The sequence below is a fragment of the Pelodiscus sinensis genome, chromosome 22, assembly GCF_049634645.1.
Source record: "Pelodiscus sinensis isolate JC-2024 chromosome 22, ASM4963464v1, whole genome shotgun sequence".
In the NCBI taxonomy this organism is placed as follows: domain Eukaryota; kingdom Metazoa; phylum Chordata; order Testudines; family Trionychidae; genus Pelodiscus; species Pelodiscus sinensis.
Window position 1 is genome coordinate 3,288,767 of NC_134732.1, and position 13,305 is coordinate 3,302,071.

Sequence of the window (13,305 nt, forward strand, 5' to 3'; positions counted from 1 at the left end):
CCTGTGGGATTGAAACCGGCATGAGCTGCCCCAGAAATGTCTGAGCTGCTTTGACGTAATGCGCATTCACAAACACTATTGTGTGTGTGTGTGGGGGGGGGGGGAATATTCAAAAGTGTCTGATTGATGGAGGAGTCTAAAGCCCATTTTGAAAAGTGAATATCAATGAGCTTTAGGCTCCCAAATCCTTTTGACAATCGGGCCTAAGATCCTATGTCGTTTAGCACTTGAAAAAAATGTCATCCAAAAGGAATGTCTACGCTGCAGTAAAAAACCTGCAGCGTGGTTGCGGCTGGCCCAGATCTGGCTTGGACTCAGAGCTTATGCTATGGGCTAAAAGCTGCACTATAAACATTCAGGCCTGGTCTACACTGGGGGAGAAAATTGACTTAAGATACACAACTCCAGCTACGCGAAGAGCGTAGACATACCTTAAGTCGAATTTCTGCAGCAACCCCACTACAGGAAGTTAATGGGAGAGTTTCTACCATCAACTCCCCTTACTTTTCACAACTCTGTGGAGTACCAAGGTTTGTTGACACCATCAGCGGTTGATTTAGCAGGTCCTTACTATACCCACTAAATCAAACTCCGGAAGATCAATCTCCAGAGCGTTAATCTCCGGGTAAGTACAGAAAAGGCTCAGGCCTACACTGGAGGCTGGGCTCTGAAACTCTGAAGAGGAGAGCGCCTCAGAGCCCGCACTGCAGTCTGAATGCAACATCGACACTGCCATTTTTAGCCCTGCAGCCTGAGCCCAGATGACTCGGTCTCTAAGACTTGGGCTACGTCTAGACCGGCATGATTTTCCGTTAAAAGCATTTTCGGAAGAGCGTCTAGATTGGCAGGACACTTTTCTGCAAAAGCACTTTTTGCGGAAAAGCGTCCGTGCCAATCTAGACGCGCTTTTCCGCAAAAAAGCCCTGATGGCTATTTTCGCGATCGGGGCTTTTTTGCGGAAAACAAATCTGAGCTGTCTACACTGGCCCTTTTGCGCAAAAGGACTTTTGCCTGAACGGGAGCAGCATAGTATTTCCGCAAGAAGCACTGATTTCTTACAGTAGGAAGTCAGTGCTTTTGCGGAAATTCAAGCGGCCAGTGTAGACAGCTGGCAAGTTTTTCCGGAAAAGCGGCTGATTTTCTGGAAAAACTGGCCAGTCTAGAAACAGCCTTGGTGTTATGGGCTTTTTACTGCAGTGTAGACATACCCTGAGTGACTTAGAAGCACAAATGCCATTAACTTTTGGAACTTGTGTTCCTAAGTCACTCAAGGCCAGATTGCTAAAGGTATTTAGGCACCTACATACCTGTAAGAGTCTGGCCAAGTCATGTTTTGAAAAAAAATCACACCCTAAACTATGTAGTTGAAAGATTTAATTTAATTTAATCTTTCTGTTTCTTTAAAAGCACCTCCCTCAATAGCACTGGCCTCTCATACAGCAGTTTAAAAGTACCCAGGGCCTTACCTAGGGTAGCTGCTCTCAGCCTTTTCAGACTATTGGGGGTCCCTTTCCAGAGACTGATATGATTTGATAGCCCCAAGTTTCACCTCATTTAAAAATGACTTGCTCACTGTCACCACCACACTCTTATGGAACAATTGCCAACTTTCTCACTTTTACCATATACTTATACAATTTGTTTTGTTTTATAAATATACTGTACTTACATTTCTGTGCACTGTATACAGAGCAGTATAAATAAATCTTTGTTTGTACAACATTTTAGTTTGCACTGACTTTGCTAGTGCTTTTTGGGTAGCCTGTTGTGAAACTGGGCAAACCTCTAGTAGAGTTGAGGCACCTGCTGGAAAATCGCTGAGTACCCCTCATGTTGAACCACTGAACTAGGGAACCACCATGTCTTCCTAGGATTGTTGTTGCTGTAGGAAGGATTAGTACCAGGGATGATAGCAAAGCAGCAGAGACAATGACTGGCTAGGAAGGGGACATTCCCCAGAAAGTACCACGTTCCAGGAATGCTGGAATAGCACACGCTACTACCAGTGCTCAGGTGTCAAAGCAGCCCTCCAAAAGGCTACTGGAATACAAATTAACTATGTCACTTGGATCCTGGTCTAATGGATTGGTTGTTGTACTAGAAATCAGACAATCTGGCTTCTATCCCTGGCTCTGCTACTGACCAGATGTATGATCTTGGGTAAGCCACGTCACTTTTTGTGCCTCGGTTTACCCTCCTACCCTTTGTCTCTCTTGCAAGAGCTGTGGGCTGAGCTGACTGTCTGTGTTTTCACAGTACTAGCAAAGTGAGGTCCTTCTAGTGATTAGAATCTCAGGTTGCTACACCAATACACATAATACCAACAAAGCCAACAAAGAATAAGATCCCTCATCTTGACGATTCCTACTAACAAGGAAGAATGAGGTTGGCAGGAAGACAAACATGGATATTTTCTTTGTTAAAACTAAGATGCTGAAACAATCAGATAATTACTACTCGGATTGAAAAGCTATCTTCATAAGTGGAACCTGAAAGTGAATCGACAATTGCATCACAGTTGAATGTTAAGGATATTCAGTTCCCAATCACTGGGCAAAAGATCTGTTCTTCTGGGACAGCACCTTTTGCAATAAATTTTTCTCAGTCTGATCATATTTTCCTTCTGCCCTTCTAGAATCGACAAGACTGTCCTGGCTCGGTTGTACTGACAAACGTTGTATTCGTGTGTCACGTCTCTTTGCTTTGAGGCATGCTCAGAAAGCCATTTTTCCTGTAAAAGCTACTGATTCTGCTGGGGCAGACGTTCAAAAGAGCACAAGACCGGATCTCCAATTGATTCAGCTCTCAGCCATCAAGATGCGAATCTAGCATCACTGACTTCCAGGGAGATACCCCAGAGTACCTCTAGGAGTGACTGAAAACTGGATAAAAAAACCAAATAATTTGGTAGCACTTTATAGACTAACGAAACATGTAGATGGTATCATGAGCTTTCGTGGGCACAGCCCACTTCTTTAGATGGCCGGAGTTTTGAGTTTAAGATGTGCAGACCCAAAATAAATAGGAGAGAAGGGGGGAGGGAGGAAAACAAAAGGAGGGAGTGGGAGACAGGGAGCAGAGGGTATAGAAAATTCAGGAAGGTAGAGGGAATCGGTAAATATCTCTTTTTCACTGGGATCTGCCTTTTCAGCATTACCAAAACCAGCCTACCAGCATGTCCCCAGCATTCAGGGTAGTTACAAGGCACTTTCTATGGCATTAAAGGCTTACAGTCTGTTTGGCTTGGTGCAAAGGGCCAGCTGGCTGAACTCTGGCCTGAAATTTGACAGCCCTATCTGGCTGTTTGCCTGTGGGAGAAGGGGTTGGATGAAAAACAAACAAACATGAAAGAGCGTTTTCTGACACCTGTGCAACAGCTCTGCCCCGTCTCTCATTCCACAGGTGCAGGAAGGGCTGTAGCTTGCCAGCTACTGCAACCCCGCACTTCCTGCAGAACAAGGTCCGTGATCTCTATTTACAGCCTCGCAGCAGCCCACTAAGTCTCCGGAACCCTTTGTCTCTTCAGGCCAGACACTCCTTTGTGTGCATTCCTTCCCCCTGGCCTGTAACTGCCCTCTGCTGAGAGCTGACAACCCCGGCGACCGTCATTCTCCTTCCAAGATGCCATCCTGCCCGTCGTCCTTGGCCATCACACGGTATGCGATGCGGGTGAAAGAGCCCGTGAGCAGCAGGACAAAGAGGATGAAGAGCAAGGGCCAGACCCCATATTCAATCCCTTTCAGGGAACTCGGCTTCTCCTCTGGGATGGCGTTGGTCAGGTTCAGCATGTACCCAAGCGTCCAGCCAGCTGATGTGTTACCAACCTAGTGAAACAAAACAGATGGAGAGTGGTCCGTGGCAGGGGGCTAGAGACAGGTGAAGCCCAGAGCTGGAGGCTCAGACAGATATTGCAACACCCAGACCAAGTTTCTTTGGTCTCAACATTGGTTAGAAGGCTGGAAAGACCAGGTTCCCAAAAGCTTACAGACCCAGTCCTGGCCAAAGGCAGGAAGGGCTCCTGTGTCCCCCGAGAGGACTCAGAACCCACATAGTTGGGCTGAGACTCAGTAACAGATCCCACTAGCTCTCCAGATGTGAACACTCCCAAACTCGGCAAGGCAATCAAAAACCAGAATCGGGTCGGGATTTATTTTTGGCTCAGGTCCGTCTCCGCTCAGAAGACCATGCAGATGTCCTTTTGCCCTTAGTTTTCAATGATGTCCAGACCACCCTCCCTGATCTGCCCCCAGGCATGGTGCCCTGTGCTGTCTACTAGAGGACTAGTTGCTCCATGTCAGGATTGGAATTTCATCCCATTCATTCGCGAGGTCTGTCAAGGTTCCCAGCAGTGACGCATAGAGAGTGTCACCTTTCCGTGGCCTAGCTGACAGGCTCGCCTGTCACACTCGTGACTTTATTCGATAACAATATAGCACCAGGGCACGCTGCGTTGCTCGGGCACCGAATGTTCGGACTCAGTTCTTATTTTATCCAAACCTTTTCCCCATTGACTTTGCCTGGGAGGAACTGCTGCCAGCCAGAAATAGCAGCATCCATGTACAATATCATAAAAATGACCATGGGAGAGGTGTTACCTGCCAGCCCTGTGTTCTTGCGGAGCCAGGGTATAGTACACGTGGAAGAGTACCCCCCCGCCAGGCTCTGCTTGGAGCAAAGCCAAAGCAATAAAAAGGCAGAGGAAAATGCACCTAAACCTCTCCAGACAGGAGCAATAGGATTAAGGAAACACCCCTCCCCTCATCTGCATTGACGCTAGAACTGATAAGGTACAGAATGGAGAACAGCACTTCCAAAGCAAGAACGGCACCGAAAGCAGGAAAGCACGTCCTTGTGGGAAGCCTCTCCTCTGGATGCCAGTGAACCCAGGCCTGCTCACACCCAGCTCAGGAATCATCACACCATTTTTAGTAATAACTCCTCTGTTGATATCCAAACTACTGACACTGCCTCACTGCACTGCGAGCTCCCTCAAGGCACAGCACCCATAGCCAAGAATGATGGGTCTCTGCTCTCAACAAAACAACTTTAGAATGCTCCCTCGAACCATCTCTTTACCCAGACACAAATCCAGTGTCCCCCTAGAGCCATTGCTGTGTCCCTACAAAACCCCCTCTTCCGCTCAAGCCAAGTGCTCGGATGCCTGGATCTGAACTCTGCATCAGTTCCGCAGGGACTCCTTCTGACCGTGCTGGGGCTCTGCTCCGCCAGTCTCCAGCCCTCTGGACCCCCCAGCTACCATCACACCTGGGATCCCTAGTCAGTTCAAGCTTCATGGAGTGGTGAGATTTCTCTCCTCCCCCCTCCAAGGTACGGCCTCCTGACCCTGCCTTGTATGATCAGTTGTGGTCTGCTGGCTCTGACCTTGGCAATCAGATTTAAGTTAGATTTGATACTGCGACGGTTTGATTTGTTTGGCTCCCCTTGTAGGTGACTGCCTAGAAATAAATCTCTCTCACTGTCAGTCTGGCTGCTTTTCTCTCTTCTCCGCTTTCCTCTCCCCCTGCCCATTTGGGGGTGTTGTTCTGGCTTCTCCATTCACTCAACAACGCGCCTCGTCGCCGTGCTAAAGATCCCAGTCGCGCCCCAAAGTCCTGTGGGGTTTTGCTCATCAAGTGGGTTACGAGCAGAACGGCTGTGCAATGAAAGTGGGGCTAAGGGGGTGCGGAATCTGGGGGCAGGAGGGTGGCAGCTTAAAGTGCTGTTTAACCCGCCCACTGAGTCCATGGGCACAGGAGGGGCACCGCTTGGCACCGCTGTGCCAGCAGCCTACTGAGTCCAGGGACATAGGAGGGGTCAGCGTGGGCGAGCCCATTAACCAGGCCTCTCAGACGTGCTCCGGGAGCGGGTGTGGGGGTCTGTGTGTTCGTCTGGGAGGAGCCCTGCCCTGCAGTTCCTCCAGGAGAGCTCCATTGGGAGGGAACGGGCAGCAGGGAGAAGTAAAACTCCCTATGAGAACACGAGCAGCACGCTGATAGAACGATCAACCTCCTCCTCCCCCATCAGAGTAACCCTACTAACAAAGGAGCGTGCCCCAGAGTAATGGGGCCAGGCGGTAAGAGAGGGGACATCCCTCCCAAACACTTTGTGAGCCACCTCCCCATCACACCGACCTCCTGGAATGTCGTCTGGCCAGAGCTGTCCCAGTCAAACAGGAACCCCCTGGCACGGAGATGGTAGAGGAACGTGGATACGGAGCAGTGATCAGCAAGTCTGTCTGGGCTCGCCTGCGACATCTTGCTCAGCTGACCAGCATTTGCAAAAGAAGTTAGACAAGTCAGTATTCACTAACTGCATTTCTGAATCCTTCCAATGTGCTAAAATCCAGCTTTCAAGTGCCTTGGTTATGTCTGTGGAGTGAATGCATCCTTCAGCCTGCTAAGCTGGAGGCTTGTGTTCCAGCGGCAGGGAAGGGAGAGACCCTCCTTCATCCAAAATACTGCATTTCATTTGTGTTTGGCTTTTCAAAGAAAACTATCTTTTGAATTCTTCCTGGAAAGATCCCCATGGGCCCCCTCTCTGTGGAAGGACCTCATGCCTTAATTGGTTAGGCCTCAACTGGAGTATTGTGTCCAGTTCTGGGCACCGCATGTCAAGAAAGATGTGGAGAAACTGGAGAGGATCCAGAGAAGAGTAACGAGAATGATGAAAGGTCTAGTGTACATGACCTATGAGGGAAGACTGAAGGAATTGGGTTTGTTTAGTTTAGAAAAGAGAAGACTGAGGGGGGACAGGATAGCCGTTTTCAGGTATCTAAAAGGGTGTCATAAGGAGGAGGGAGAAAACTTGTTCATCTTGGCCTCTGGGGATAGGACAGGAAGCAATGGGCTTAAACTGCAGCAAGGGAGGTTTAGGTTGGACATTAGGAAAAAGTTCCTGTCAGGGTGGTGAAACACTGGAATAAATTGCCCAGGGAGGTTGTGGAATCTCCATCTCTGGAGATATTTAAGAGCAGGTTAGATAAATGTCTCTCAGGGATGGTCTAAACAGTATTTGGTCCTGCCAGGAGAGCAGGGGACTGCACTTGATGACCTCTCGAGGTCCCTTCCAGTCCTAGTGTTCTATGATTCTATGCCATGGGGCCCTCTACGTGGGAGAGCCAGAGGAGGAGAATAATTTTGTTTGAGAGAAGGAGAGTAGCAGGAGACATCACACAAGGAAGTAAGATACAGGAGGGCCAGTCCGCATCCCCTTCTTACTCCTTAATCCAGAGGAAGGAGCACGAGATTAAACAGGGAGAAGGATCTGGGCTCCCTAGGGTGATCTAATTCTTTGGAATAACACTGTACAGATTATGTGAAAAACTTAAAAAACAACGAACAGTCTGGTAGCACTTTAAAGACTAACAAAGCATGTAGATGGGAGCATGCGCTTTCGTGGGCACAGATACTTTTAACTCACTTTGCCCAGGCCACTATGGCAAGGCAGTACAATGTGGCTCCCAAAGGGGGTGGGAAGAGTCTGGGTTTGGAGCCGTTTTGCATTTCACCGATCCCATTTCTTGAAAGAGGCAAGGCTTTGGAGAGGGGCCGGATCTTATCCCAGCTCCCAAGAGAATGCCAGGCTTCCCTTCGGCGGGGTCGCCCGCTCGCAGTGCTCTGGAGGAGAACCAAGGCCCGAATGGGGTTGTGCCTGAAAGCTTTGCCTGCCTCACTCAAGTTACCCCCAGGGTGTAAGCGGGCTAGCTCCCAGTCACCTCTTCCAGAGACATGCCACAGAGCGAATCGACTGCCTGGCCCAGGTCAGGCGCGGGCGTCATCTTCTTCACGAGGTCGAGAGCCTCAGAAATCACCTAGAACAGCAGCAAAAACCAGCATCAGAAAATTCAGCCCCTGTGTAGGGAACAAAGAGAGCAAGGCAGCCGTGTGAGGCAGCGTATGGCATCTTCCCAGGATGCTCTCCCTACACATGTGGGTTTGTCTCCAAGAGGCGCCATTTAAGGAGGGCTAGGGGGGCTGCAGCCCCATTTATCTACATTTCCTATTGCAGCAGGGCACTGCCTCCCCTCTAGCAATGGAGGCGGCTTGCTTTGTTTACTCCTCTCCCCCCTCCTCCCCAGTGACAGCACAGCAGGCTCATCAAGCACAACCAAAGGCCCAGCCCTTGCAAACGGCTGCTTGGCTCCTGGCTGCAGTATCATGGGATACCGGCTCCATCTTGGCAAGAACTGAACAGCAGCAGCCAACGCAGAGCACCGAGGAGCAGGCAGCCCCCTTGGCTCGCTCTGCTCCCCTCCCCTTCCCTCCCCAGCCAGCCAAGAGCGACCCAGGCTGCTCTTCCTTGCCGGGCTCCCCCCGCACACACACACTGGCTCAGCCACGCTGATTGCCAAGGCCGTTCACCTCCCCCCCCCCCCGCCAGGCTGGCCAGTCTTCCCTCCCCGCACAGGAGGGCCAGGGTGTCTCTGGCAAAGCCAACAGCAGGGCCGGGGCTTCTGCAGCACTTTCTGAAACGCATCCCTCCCATTGGGCAGAGGGAGCGGTGGGCGGGGCAGGCAGCGCAGAAGATGATTGGTGCAGATTTCATCGTCCCCTGCCGTCGTCCCCACCGGTCGCCAGGTTACAAAGGCTGGGAGGAGCAAGCCCCTTGTGACACCAGCAGCCACGGGGCTGCTCTGGCAGGGGAGGGGGCTCCCCCAGCACAGTCAAGTAGCCCCGCGTGGGGCGCATCAGTGCTGCACTGCCAGAGCAGCAGGGCCACAGAATGGCCCCCTGGGATCTTTGCCTGCTGGCAAGGAACAGGCACGAGGTGTCGCCGCGCACGCCTGGCTCCCTTCCACTGAACACGGGAATGCAGGGGCAAGATTAGAAAGGCAAAGGCACAAAATGAGATCAAACTAGCTACAGGCATAAAGGGAAACAAGAAGACCTTTTATAAATACATTAAAAGCAAGAGGAAGACCAAGGACAGGGTAGGCCCACTGCTTAGCGAGGAGGGAGAAGCAGTAACAGGGAACTTGGAAATGGCGGAGATGCTCAATGACTTCTTTGTTTCGGTCTTCACCAAGAAGTCTGGAGGTGTGCCTAACGTAGTGAATACAAGCAGAGAGAGGGTAAGTTTAGAAGATAGGATACACAAAGAACAAGTTAAAAATCACTTAGGAAAGTTAGATGTCAGCAAGTCACCAGGTTCTGATGAAATGCATCCCAGGATACTCAAGGAGCTGATAGAGGAGGTATCTGAGCCTTTAGCTATGATCTTTGAAAAATCATGGCAGACAGGGGAGATTCCAGAAGACTGGAAAAGGGCAAATATTGTGCCCATCTATAAAAAGGGGAATAAGAACAACCCAGGAAATTATAGACCGGTCAGTTTAACGTCTGTCCCAGGGAAGATAATGGAGCAGATAATTAAGGAAATCGTATGCAAACACTTGGAAAGTAATAAAGTGATAGGGAATAGCCAGCATGGGTTTGTGAAGAACAAGTCATGTCAAACTAATCTGATAGCTTTCTTTGATAAGATAACGAGCCTTGTGGATAAGGGAGAAGCGGTGGATGTCATATACCTAGACTTTAGTAAGGCATTTGATACGGTCTCGCATGATATTCTTATTGATAAACTACGCAAATATAACTTAGATAGGGCCACGATAAGGTGGGTGCATAATTGGCTGGATAACCGTAGTCAGAGAGTTGTTGTTAACGGTTCTAAATCCTGCTGGAAAGGGATAACAAGTGGAGTTCCTCAAGGGTCTGTTTTGGGACCCGTACTGTTCAATATCTTCATCAATGATGTAGATATTGGGATAGAGAGTACTCTTATTAAGTTTGCAGATGATACCAAACTGGGTGGGGTTGCAACTTCTTTGGAGGATAGGGACATAATTCAAAATGACCTTAGCAAGTTAGAGAAATGGTCAGAGGTAAACAGGATGAGGTTTAATAAAGAGAAATGCAAAGTGCTCCACTTAGGAAGGAACAATCAGTTCCATACATACAAGATGGGAAGCGACTGTCTAGGAAGGAGCATGGCAGAAAGGGATCTAGGGGTCATAGTGGACCACAAGTTGAATATGAGTCAACAGTGTGATGCTGCTGCAAAAAAAGCAAATATGATTCTAGGTTGTATCAACAGGTGTGTTGTAAGCAAAACTCGTGAAGTCATTCTGCCGCTCTACTCTGCACTAGTTAGGCCTCAGCTGGAGTACTGTGTCCAGTTCTGGGCGCCACATTTCAAGAAAGATGTGGAGAAATTGGAAAGGGTACAGAGAAGAGCGACAAGAATGATTAAAGGTCTAGAGAACATGACCTATGAAGCCAGGCTTCATGAACTGGGCTTGTTTAGTTTGGAAAAAAGAAGATTGAGGGGGGACATGATAGCGGTTTTCAAATATCTAAAAGGGTGTCACAAGGAGGAAGGAGAAAATTTGTTCCTCTTGGTTTCTGAGGACAGGACAAGGAGTAATGGGCTTAAAGTGCAGCAGGGGAGGTTTAGATTGGACATTAGGAAAAAATTCCTAACTGTCAGGGTGGTCAAATATTGGAATAAATTGCCAAGGGAGGTGGTGGAATCTCCCTCTCTGGAGATATTTAAGAACAGGTTAGATAGACATCTGTCAGGGATGGTGTAGGTGGAGCTTGGTCCTGCCTTGAGGGCGGGGGGCTGGACTCGATGACCTCTCGAGGTCCCTTCCAGTCCTATGATTCTATGATTCTATGATTCTAACACTTTCCCATTTCCCTCCAGCTCTCCTGTTTGGGGGGAAGGCCAATACCCCGGGGTGGCCATCTCATCTTCCAGCTAGTCCCACTGGTCTGAGTCTCCCCTTGGACACCCTGGCCTTTGGGTCAGGTTACCCGGGCGGGCCCACACAGGCTGTCCCATACAAACGCTGAGTCCCCAGCAGGGTGCCAGGTGCACTTTTTAATTCTGGGACATTTCGCCTGACACTTTAAGGAGCGGCTAGTTTTTACATGAGCAGATACAAAGAAAGGCTGCCCTAAGCAGCCAGCCACGGTATAGCTGTGGGTCTGCTGTGCTGTATGGCCTTCTCGTCCAACGGGGAAGTCGCCTTGGCTTCTGTTTACTCTTTAATATTTCTGAGGGTGGCAGAGACTCACAAATTTGAATCCCTGCAGTGAATGCCATGAAGGGGATGTTTGTACTCAGATCCTTAGAGCCGTTGTAACCCCCTTTTTCCTCCCTGGGTTTCTCGGGAGCAGGTCACACTCACAGGTGTGCCTGGGCGCCTGATGGTTTTAACTGAAAAGGAGATCCTGAGCATCCCAGTGGCGATGGTGTTTAGTTGGGGAAAGCCCTTTCCACCCCCTTGCTGCAGCCCCTTGCTCATAATGCATGTACAATGGCAGTGCCTCCACCTGGCTGGCCTTGTACACACTGACTGGTGTGCCTTGAGAGCCTCCAGGAACATACTCATTCCAGCTATAATATGGATCTAATTCCAAAACAACTACAAATCCTGTACATCTCATAGATTACTTTAAAATAAACAATCTTTACTTAACTTCAATAGACAGGGGTTAACAGATGAACAAGGAACAGCATTAACAAAGTGCACAAGAAGAATTGGAGCTTGTGTATCTAGCCTGTGCACTGCCAATACTGATCCCCCACCCAGAGCGTGCACACCCCTGCACTCAGTCCCAGACTCTTGCTTGCGTGGGCGCGCTTGAAGAACTGCAGCTGTAGTGGAGACTGAGTCCAAGCGAGGCAGCAGCTCTGTCCCAGGCAGCACTTTCCCAAAAAGGCCCAATTACTTACTGCCTTGTGCTGTGCCTATCAGAAGTAGCCTGCTAGATCCCAGTCCCAAAAGTCCCAGTCTGTAGCTGCACGCCAACAGCCCCTGGACTGGATCAAACTCCTCCACAGCAGCCCGGCTCCCCGTCTGTTCCAAACTCCAAGGCAGAGTCCCACACGGCTAGACCTCTCTTCTCATGCACATGGAGAGAGTGATCTCCCACACACGAGTCACTTCCTTCCTGTTTTTCCCAAGGGCTCATGGGAATTGTAGTCTGGATTGTAGCACACAGGGTCTTTCCAGACTAAAACAGAGGCCCCTTTAGTAAGGGAACTACACCGTGGTTTTCAAAGTGGTCCGCGGACCCACTCTGAGAAAGCTGCTACCAGGCCGCTCCAGCTCGTTTACTTACTGGCGCCACAGCCAAGGAGCTTCGCGACTTCCATTGGCTGCCATTTGCCGTTTGCAGCCAAGGGGAGATATGGGAAGCAGCGAGGCTTCATGGCTGCAAAGCCTGTAAGTAAACAAACCAGAAGGGCCTGGTAGCAGCTCTCTCAGGCTATGTCCACGCTGCGGGCTTCTTGCACAGGAAGCTTTCTGCAGAAAAGATCTTCCACAAAAACTTATTGTGCAAGGGAGCATCCACACTGCAAAAGCGAATCGGAAAAGCGATGTGCTTTTGTGCAAGAGACTGTCCAGACTGCATGGACGCGCTCTCACAAGAAAGCTCTGGTTGCCATTCACAGAATGGCCACCAGGGCACCTGTGTCTCTTTCCATAGGCTGTTTTTGCACAAAGAAACCTGTTTCCTTTCCACACACACCTTTTTGCACAAGAGCTCTTGCGCAAAATGGAGTTATTCCTCGTAGAAAGAGGAATACGTATACTGCAAAAACCCCCTCTGTTCTGTCAATTCACTGTACATTTTCTTGCACAAAAACACATTTGAGGTGTGGATGCTCCGTGAGTTTTTGCACAAAAATAGCTGTTTTTGCACAAAAACTCTGCAGTGTAGACATAGCCTCAGAGTGGGTCCATGACCACTTTGAGAAACACTGCCTTAGAGTAACACACTAGGAACCTCCTTCCAATCTGGAGTGTCGGTTGTTTTTCAGTCATTTTTTTTACTTTTAAGCATTCCTGGAAAAAATTAACTCTCTCATTCTCCTCTTCACAAGAGGCCATAAGACCTTTAAAAAATAACAATAACTATAAGGCTAAGTAGATTGTATGTATCTCTACTACAGAGTGTCCAAAGTATCAAACTTGTGCTAAGGCTCCAAAACTGACATCTCAAGATCTGGGATTGGAAATAGCTTGTTGTTGATTGTTCTAATTTGACAAATAAATTTAAAATATGGCTTTCATTGACATTGATTATATTTTTTCTTCATATAAGAATTATGAACACTCTTCCTGTCAGTTAATTTCTACATTTTCACCCACAAACTCCAGCCCCCTCCCCCAGCTTCTGGAATGGAATTGTGGTTAAATCTGTTTTTCTCCCCCCCCCGCCCGACACACACCCTCTCACTGCTAGCCTCCAAAGTGTCCCTCTCCCCCACACCAAAGTGTCCCGTGAAGGT

General features: G+C 49.1%; 1 protein-coding gene across 5 annotated transcripts in view; it reads right to left on the reverse strand.

Moving 5' to 3' along the window:
• Nucleotides 1–949: 949 nt before the first annotated feature.
• The window catches only part of LOC102456101 (ectonucleoside triphosphate diphosphohydrolase 2-like), a 29,996-nt gene continuing 17,640 nt past the window's right edge, over nucleotides 950–13,305 (reverse strand). For 4 of the 5 annotated variants that reach the window (XM_075905361.1, XM_075905356.1, XM_075905359.1 and 1 more), the window contains 3 exons: nucleotides 7,715–7,810; nucleotides 6,132–6,263; nucleotides 950–3,824 (listed from right to left, as the gene is read on the reverse strand). In XM_075905361.1, the coding sequence (XP_075761476.1) occupies nucleotides 3,606–3,824; nucleotides 6,132–6,263; nucleotides 7,715–7,810 (447 nt within the window). In that variant the 3' untranslated portion in view covers nucleotides 950–3,605. The remainder of the gene's footprint in view (nucleotides 3,825–6,131; nucleotides 6,264–7,714; nucleotides 7,811–13,305) is intronic. The other variant, XM_075905357.1, reaches the window with a different exon arrangement.